General features: G+C 39.1%; 1 protein-coding gene across 1 annotated transcript in view; it reads left to right on the top strand.

The window, feature by feature from the left end:
* The first annotated feature begins 479 nt into the window (after positions 1–479).
* LOC135123707 (ski oncogene) overlaps positions 480–10,060 on the top strand; it is a 67,375-nt gene continuing 57,794 nt past the window's right edge. The window contains exon 1 of the mRNA XM_064048567.1: positions 480–1,830. Within this exon, the coding sequence (XP_063904637.1) occupies positions 688–1,830 (1,143 nt within the window). The 5' untranslated portion in view covers positions 480–687. The remainder of the gene's footprint in view (positions 1,831–10,060) is intronic.

Genomic DNA, 10,060 nt, shown 5'->3' with positions numbered 1-10,060 from the left:
ACTCAGAATTCAGACGGGTGAAGTGAGGCCGAATTTTTTGGTTTCTGTCGGTATACATCTGCTCCAGAACGAAACAGCATCAACTACCTAATAACGAAAGCCTGACCGACCTAGCCATGTTTCTCGCAAGAGTGGCTTTCCTCTCGGAGTCGCGTTCCGCATCTGCAGAAGAGCGAATTCCACGATCGCCTTTCTACACCGCAGGAGTTCGTAAACCCGCGTCCTGATGTGCGTACCGGAAGAATTCGTACGTTGTAGAAACTCCGTTCAATTCGTCCTAGAGTGCAATGCACGTGCGGCAGCGGCTCGCAGCGATCACCGCCACACCGACGAATCTCCCCTCGCCCCGCGACGCCGCCTCGCCCGCCCCCCGCCCCGGCCGGCCGCGGACGCGCTCCGGCACGTCGCCTATTTTGACGGGAAGGTCGATCACGTGACCTAACGAGTGTCTGCGAGCGGGGCGGGGGGCGGCGGGTCCGGCTAGACTTTCCACAGAGAGCATTGCGAGCGAGTCGTCTGCGCCATGGCCGGAGCCAGCGGTCGCGAGAGTTCCCGTTGATGTTAGTGGCGGTCGCCCTCAGCAGCGGTGGTTACGGTGACGTTCCGCGAGTTTAAACGGCCCTCTTGGCCCTTCGTGTCGCTTTCGGCGTGCAAATCCAGCGGAAAGGCAGCGACGCGACCCTGCGCATGTGCGGTCGCAACAGTCTGCAAAACAGGCGAGACGATTATTGCCGGTCACAGTCTCAGACAAGTTTAGGTGAACGTCTGCGTCGGTTAGTAGGAGAGACAGAGACGGAGAGGGAAGGCCAGGTTCGCGTTGGAATACCGCGATCGCGAGTTTCTTTCGATTGCGTAACGCCGGCCACAGCCACAGCCACAGCCGATGGGACGGGCGACTGTGGCGCTTGGATGACAGTGAGGTGCAAAAATGGTGGCAGTGTCTCGGTCCCCCCGATCCCGGTCGTGAGCAGCGCAGACATGATGGAGGTGACGCCGCACCTGAAGAACGTGCTGAAGAACTACCAGCACAGCGCCACCAAGAGCCTGCAGGGCCCCGGGTTGGCCTTGGCGCCGCCCAAGAGCGAGCCCTCGCCCGAGCCCAAGGAGGAGGAGTTCGTGCCCGCGCCCTTCCCGGTGCAGCAGCTGCCCATCCTCACCACCCCCGACACATCGTGCAGCGAGCGCACGGAGACGGCGCTCGAGGGCGAGACCATCTCGTGCTTCGTGGTGGGCGGCGAGAAACGGCTTTGCCTGCCCCAGGTGCTCAACTCGGTGCTGCGCGACTTTTCACTGCCGCAGATCAACCACGAGTGCGACCAGCTGCAGATCTACTGCTCGCGCTGCACCCCCGAGCAGCTCAACGTGCTCAAGAACGGGGGCATCCTCCCGAGCGCGGCGGCCAGCTCGGGGCTGATCACCAAGACGGACGCGGAGCGGTTGTGCAGCGCGCTGCTTTACGGCCAGGAGGTGGCCCCCATTCGGCCTCGGAAGGGGGCGGCGTCGTTCGCGGTCTACCACAAGTGCTTCGGCAAGTGCACGGGGGTGTGCTTCCCCGAGCTGTATACGTCAAAGAACGCGAAGTGCATCGAATGTACTGAGTGCAGGGGCGGATTCTCGCCCCAGCAGTTCGTATGTCACGTTCACAAACATTACTCGGAAAACAGGACGGTGCACTGGGGGTTCGACTCGGCGAACTGGAGGGTGTACTTGCGGGTGGCCAAGGACCAGCAGGACCACGACCAGTGCATCAAGTATATCGACGACATTAAGGAACAGTACGATGGAAAGATGCCCTTCCCGAACATCTACGCCGGCATCAAAAGAAAACAGGTGAGGAAGAACGGTTTCCCCATCGGCGAAAAATTTTGCTGTTTGGGTTATTTTCATTGTGACGGTGGGCAATGTTCTTTGATCTTGAGTCGTTGCATCGGCGCCCGCTTTCGTGATCATGCTATATTTTAAAATGATTTTTCATTGAACTCATTTTCTAAATGTCTTTGGAGCAATCCCTTTCGCTTCGCAGGGATAATGACCTCCAGGTCATGTCAAGAATAATAAAGCAACGACTCGAGAATCATTCATGGAAAAACGTATTAAAATTATGTCCCTTGACAGTATTATAACCTGGGTAAAGTTTCAATTTACAGATACTTATACATTCATATGTGAATGCTTATTAAATGACTTCGAGATTTTACGATTTATTTTATGATGGTGAAGATTAAAACTGTTTTAAGCAGCGATAGCTTTGTACGATTTGCAGAATTCATGAAATTTTCAATATTGCACGTCTTATCTAAACGAAAGTAGAGGTTTCTGCTCTAACTTTTTCTAATCTTGGCAACTAACGAAAACGATCGTCAAAAAAATAAAATGAACAAATTCGATAAAATTATAAAACAGATAAATATAGATCAAAATACTTACATGTTAAAGATAATGAACGTAGAACACAGACAATTGCCCAATTTTGCGACTGGGTGTGAATTTTCGTAATATAAGCAACAATTTTATTATATTTTCATTTGATAATTACTGGTAGCAAGTCGAAATTATCAAAGACAAATCTTATTCCTGTTTAACAGGTTACGGCCCTACTATTAGATCAACCGTATCTATGACTAAAATACAATTTGAGCCATTTATAAAGTATTAGTTATTAGTTTATTAGTCTAAAAATATGAACATTATTCAACCATAAGGTAGGTACATGATGTTGAACTTGTTTAGCCATGTACCATATTACAATTACCTCCTTAATGGAAAAAATCATACAGAGAGGATCGTGTTGTCCCTTTTGCAAAAAATGCAATATAAACGTCGGTTAATATGGAAATATCTGAAATACACAAACAGCAAGAAAGACTAAGTTCATACACTATTTTCCAATCAGTTATGTCCTAGATTAGTTATAACTAACTTAAGCTTTGAATACAGCATTGCTTGTGACATGGTAAATTGGTATACATACACTCGCTTGATTATCTTCTGGAATAACAGTTTTCGTAACTAAGGAAATATGTGAGGGCATTTTGTGCATATAAATTTACTTAATTGATTGAAATATCTCATGGTTTTGTTGTTGAAACTATGATTCTCGACCTAACATATCAAGACTGACAAGTAGAACCCGTGATATTACAGTTTCCTTTTATCAGTACAATAACGAGACAAGATTTCCTTCAGAACATTTGTTCAGTTGTTTGATGTTGTTCATTTTGTTAGAAGAAAATGTTTAAAAGGTTATAAACATATCTTTCAAGCAGCGCCTTTTGTGTACGTGTTATTGGTGTGTTCAATATCTGTCGTCTTCCATCTTTTTTTGTGTGTACATATACTTTCCCATATTTTTGTGTTGTATGTAAATCTGTATCTGTTCCGATAACAGTAATATTTCACTGGGGAAAGAAAAATTCCAAGTATGGAGTCCGAAACCCGTAATCTAACATGAAAACATCACATATCGACTCTTGCTAAGCGAATTATGGGGGTATTTGATTTGGTCAATAACAGTTTTATAAGTTTGGTTTTACCAATTTTAAACACAGATGGAGTAGAAGAGATCTAATTTTACCTTCACGCATTGGGAGAGTTTTATGATTTCATGGTGAAATTATTTATTTTGGACCACTACCTAAATTATTTACACCACAAAACTTGTCGGTTTTTGACTCTTCCAAATATTTTATTGAGGAAATTTGTAAAATCTTGGAAACGTGGGAATTGTTACTTAGATTTTCAACCGTCATTTTTAACTGAAATTGTACGCTTAGCCCACATGCTTTTCAGTTTTTTTTCTTCATTAAATTTATTTAACCAACATATCGTTTATATAAAATGACATTGTCAATACCGCAAAGTAAAAACTTATCGAAATATTTTTTGTACAGATTGAATGATCAATTGAAATACAATAAGATGTGTGAAATAATACACTACCATGTGTTGTTGTTGTTGTTGTTATTTGATAATGATTACATAATAATAATTTAATATTTTATATGATTGTTTCATTTCGACTTATGCATCAAAAATACATCGGAAGTGCTGTAGAATTTGAGTAATTTAGATCAATTAAGAAAAAATATTGTAAATATCTTTCGAACTGACATGTTTTTAATATAAAATAATGACTTATTATTTGTCAATATACAGTTTTTTTAATTCTCAATCAGGTACACATTATCATGTACCATGGATTTTGTTTTAATAATATACGTGTACCAAAAAAACAGCTAAAATTGAGCATTATTATTATTTATAAAAAAATATTGTTAACGTTAAATGTGATGATGGGACTTAATTTTTTTGATAATTACCCAATTGTCTAATATAAAATTTTCTGTCCATAGCTTGCGTCTCTGTAAATCTCAATTTTCACTTGTTTCTCATTTAAGGAAATGGTCAATTATAACACATCCTTATAGTTCCGTAACTGTGTCTCGTTAAAACGAACGGATCAGATATTCTGTGACATGAATGAACAATAAGTAAATCACTTGATTTCTATTCGCAGAAGGGAGAAATACGTGTGTACTTTCAGAGAATAAAGATAAACTATAAAGGAAGCATTTACTGAACTTTATTCGTATAGTCCATACTCCTAAGGTTAAAAAATAGATAAAATATCAAGCAAGCTGTGCTATGACAAACATGGTACCAAAAACGATGCACTTGCGGGCCTGTGTCCTTAAAATATGTATATATTTAGTCAAATTGCACTCTGTAGCAGAAATATTTTTATAGTCATTTTAAAATAAATGTTTCCATAAATAAATCTTACAGGATAAGATCTTTTTATATTTTACAAACCGTGTGCCGAAACCATAATACATCAACCATTTGTTCGTGAATCTTTTTCACTCGAGCCACCTGTAATCCGACGACCTTGGGGGTAGCAAACCCGTAACGATTGTAACGTGTAATTCATCAATTTGGAAGGTATACCCAGAGGAATTCCACCGTTGTGTTTCGCTAGCAACACGGGGACCTCGACGAATCCGCAGAAAAGGTCAAAAACCAAAACGTACACCATTTACAACGCCTAGATTTTTTACATTAATAATAGCACCGCGTCGATATTTGAATATCATAAATATCTTCGTCCCAGAATAATACTTTATTTATGCGAGTGGTACGCTTCTTGATTTTACGGCCGATAGTCGATGGTATCCTCCGGCGATTTTATTGCTGCCATATAAAACTTACGAAAGAAAAGATCCGGCCGGTCGTGCGTGAGCGAAGAGTTTTCGAGAGGAGATATTGTGTAAATATCGCAGGCGCCATATTTGCCCACAGCTGCAGACACCATCATCATCATGGGTGACCGCAGACATGACGACACATTAGCATGAGGATGTTGGGGCGAGCGTTCCATGTTAGACCGGTCGCATACGGTAGCTGAAAATCGTTTCTCGCACTTATGTGGTAACCTTCGTCAAGGCAGTTTTTATGGGTCACCCGAATTACGAACTCAGCAGGTTACGCTGTTACTTTTACACACTGTTGCTGGTGTACACAGAAATCGTACTTTTAGCATAGCGACGTGACGTTTCAAGGTTTACGTCGCCGTTCGCAACGTTGTTCAACCGAGTTGGACTAAAAATATAACGAATTTCAAATTTATGCAAAAATAAAAAAGCAGTGTGGACAAGCAAGGACGTTGAAGAGAAGTTTTGAGTGGATGGCGTATTGGGAATTGTTGCGGTTATGACTATGCTGTTGTTACTTGATAAACTTTCATAGTTTCTTATATTTAGCATAACTGTGTATACGTAAAATTAAGAATGTTTTAATTAGTAGTTTACTAGCAGTAAAAAATATTTCATTAGGCTACGGAATTAGTGTCGAAATACTACTGTTTTAATTTTTTACTATTCCGATTGTTAAAATTATAAGGTTTGTTTATTAAGTTCTTTGAATAAGTTTTGAAAGGGGATATTGTAACAGTACGATAAAAAATTTCAAATCAACGACAAAGTAGGTCAGATGCAATTTGCTAAATATGTGTATACAAGTTTTACAACTTTTAAAATAGCAGATTCGAAAATTCCCGACTTATTATTCAGGATGAAAGGTCATCATGTACGTTTGAGAGATAGTTGGCATTGATGGAAAGGTTCCGTTCGTATCCTAATATTTCATTTTTTAAAAAAGATATCGAGAATTTGAGATCACGGCGAATCCAATATCTACGAATTCACGGGAAAAACGAGTTGTCGGGGTTAGGGACAACAATGTAAATATACATATTCGACCCATTTTTTTTTTTAATGCAATGATGTAATCAAAAGACTTACAAGAGGGCTCAAATGATTGTTTTTTAAAACATTTTGTAAACTCGAACAACATTTGCAAATCAAAAAATTAGTATTCAAGCCGCATTTAATCACTGCGTCAGGCACTGATGACAAATTGAAAAATCTATATTATGTGCATATATTTTGATTACAAATTCATTTGTAAGCCAGTAATGGATGTTATGAAAAAGTTTGTTCATTTCGCTTTTGTTAAAAAGTAAAATTGATAGGATTTTATCTGTAGGACGTAGTACATACGTGAAGTTGGTTGCTTTGCGCGTGCACCTATTTCACACCATATCTATGCCACTAAAATTCCTCCGCATTTTTAGCACCGCAGTATTTCAAATTTAGTTAATTGAACAACCTTCTGTCGATTTCTACTTGGTGTATCCTTGCTATTTTTATCGATAGCGTTTCGGATTAAATCTCATTCGTTCCAAATAATTTTGAATTCATAAAACAGTGCTTTGTCAAACACTCGGCTTGTAGCCAATTAGGAAACAGTATCGTCAAATTTGTGGCAGAATGCACGTTCATATCTCCGTATTTTTTCTTTTTAAAGATATTTGTTGCTTTACCCATGATATATGAGTTCATGGTTCCAAAAGGACACGTATTGTTAACATCGTTTAAAAATCTATACGTTTGAAGTTGTCCCAGCCAAAATAACACAAACAAATACATATTGAAACTGTTGCCGTTATGACACTATTCAGAACTTACGCAATTTAGCATATACATAGTATTAAAAGCAAGTACTGTAGTTTGAGAATTTAGTGGGATTCAGTTTCAGTTAATTTCAGTTTCAAAAGTGAATGAATGTCGTATGTCATGAAAATGTCGTAAAACGATGTACGTACATTTCTTGATGCATAACCAACTCCAAACGCGAATGTAATTGAACACTCGATTCAAAACCGTAGTTTCTATTGACACATTAATTATTTGTATCACCAATTCAGACGTTTCGCTTTTGAGAATAGGAGTGAATTTGCCTGAAAATAATGAGCATTAAGTAAAAGCATGTTTGGGGCGAGTGATACATAAGATTTGTGTGCTAATTTTTGTTTTAATTAAATTGTTATTGATTGTATTCTTTTGGTGGTATATAATTATGGAAACGAAATGAACCCTCAATAGCCGAAAGGTAATAGGACCCACCCGACGACTGAGAATCGCGAGTTCGAATTTTGCTTTGTGCTGACATTTTTTTCTGGCCCTTTCAGGATTTTTTTACATTTTACACATTAACCATATTTATTCTTAAAATAAGGTGTACGTATTTTAACAGTTACTTTAAATCTTTGCTTTATTGCAGAGACATGCGCAAATAACTCACTTGTCGCTGACAGAATGGCAAGCTATACTGCCAACCAATATCTATATTCGATTCTTTTGGTTTGTGCGGGCTGGAGGTACAAAAAATATTTTGCGTTATTATGGTCAACTTAAAAAGTAACTTGACGTTTGTTTGTAAGGAATTCATCTTTTAGATACGACTAAAAGACATTTAATTAAAATATGCCCCTCTACTTTCATTCAAGAAAGAAAAATTCCGTGAGATTACCTTCTTATGACATATGTTACAAATTTCAAAACATGTTAGGATACTGCTTGTTACTGTTCAATACTAAAAAAAAGAGTTGCTAATGTCACTCTTTATTTTATTCTTTATTATATTATTAGATAACTGGTACTTAAATACATGGGATAAAAAAACACAGCAAAACATTTTTATTTGTACAAATACAGGTTTATGGAGTCAAAGTCGTAAAATTTTTCTGATAATATATGTTAGTCCCATGTATTCTTTTAATGTTTATGTTACATATAAATAAATAATTTTATTATATACATAAACTTATTTACGGTTGAAACAGTGTCGAGGTAATTTTCAAACGGTGTTTAGAAATAAAGTAATATTAAAATACAACGCTCAACCCGTTATTATTTTTCTTGATTTTAGTTAAAGAAAGCTAGCAATGTAAATGTCTAGCGGATTAATATTTTCAAGCTATTCTAAGATCTAGACGAAGTAAACATGACATCAAGTTTTTTATATATAATTAGTATTTTTATTAAGATTAAGAGGCAAAATCATTCTCGGTTTTCAAAACCACGAACTGATTCTCCCTAAATAATTTTCATACGGAATCAACCGAGAGTGTTTAAAACCTGTGGTTATGATTCATAGGTCATACGACACACGCATATTTTCTTTCTAGGATTAGCTACATGTTCGTTAACCCAGTGACAATAGTTCGTTATAAACTCGTTTGTGAAAAATTGTTATTTCTCGAAGAAACTGTTCAGATCATTCTCATAAAGAATCTACATCGAATTTTTGTAATGGGGCATCGCCCTCTTTCAAAAATAGGTTCGGTCAGTGATCTCGTCAAAATAATTTTGCTAAGTGAAATACCTGATGCAGGCAAATCGATACAGTTAAAAATATTCCACATCAGAATACCTGTCAGATTGTTACTACCTGTGATTTTTAATGTGACGACTGGATTGCAGTCTTTCGTATTGAAATCATCAGTAGTAAAAGTTTAGCATAGCTGCCCACTTTCAAACTTTTACCATATCACACTATCCAGTCATATTTCAGAAGACAAGATCTGCTGCTATCTTTAAAATGAGCATTTTCATCCCGATAGTGAAATCGTCGTTTTCCATCGTCCTCCAAACGCATACATGTTGTTTTCATTTAGGAAACGCGTCACTGTCGTCGGGAAATCGTCTCGTAGATGTGACAAATTGAGGAGATCAACAAGTAATGGCCGCAACCGTATAAATAATGTGGCGCCTGCACAACGTTATTTATCGGTCGAATTTATTCGGAGATAAGTCGGTCGTCCTTGTCTGGCCCACTCCACACTTTCCACATTCCGACAGAGATACCTAAAGATTGCTTTTTTTTATACACACTCTCACACACCAGAAACCCGACTAGATTATTTTTATCTCTCGCGACTGTTAAGGACGCAGAATAACGATGTCGACGAATATTAAACGAGACAAAGACGTCGCGACATACGTCAAAGACGCAAAAGGAACACAAAAGGGGAAAAGAACCCCAGAGGCGACGACGTTCGTAATTTAGAATGTTAAGCAGCTCGGCCTCCATAAACGCCATCACGCGTCTGTTTCGCAAGTGAAAATGTGCACAATGTCACCGCTTGAATGAGCATTATCAGCTTGCTAACGAGGAATTAATCGATTCTCCAGCCAACGTTTTTTTCTTCGACAAGATGGCGCTGACCCGTCGATCGACGCACAATTGTAATGTGGGTCATCAACTTGCGAAATGGGGTGCGCAGCGTTTTTCGAAAAACCGAAACATCTTAATGGAATGCCCATCATCGCTATGTATAACTCGAGTCGCATAGAATCCCCTCAAAGAATGGCCAAGTCCTACCATAAATGCCAACATGGCCAACACGTTTTTGGCTGGGAGCCATGTTCGCATAATTACTGGGTATAGAGATCAGCGACCAGTGTCTTCAATTGGACATTTGCGGTGACCGCCGATGCTCTATGTATTCCTCTTGCGTTTGTTTTGGTCCTCCGTAACGGATCGTTGATGAGACGTGGACGGCCTGAATGAATTTTTAATAACTGAGATGACATCGGGAACGTTGATGCGGGTTCATGCCACGGTGTCATCGTTATCGTGTTATTATTGTGGCGAAAAATAAATATTTACATGCTTGGGTTTCGCTCATAAAAATATTTATTGTAAAATAATATATTGC

Source organism: Zophobas morio, unplaced genomic scaffold (assembly GCF_036711695.1).
Source record: "Zophobas morio isolate AGI-343-1 ecotype UQ-CSIRO unplaced genomic scaffold, CSIRO_AGI_Zmor_V1 ptg000006l, whole genome shotgun sequence".
Taxonomy (NCBI): domain Eukaryota; kingdom Metazoa; phylum Arthropoda; class Insecta; order Coleoptera; family Tenebrionidae; genus Zophobas; species Zophobas morio.
The sequence above is the reverse complement of the archived record's forward strand: the minus strand, read 5'-3'. Positions and strand labels throughout refer to the sequence as shown.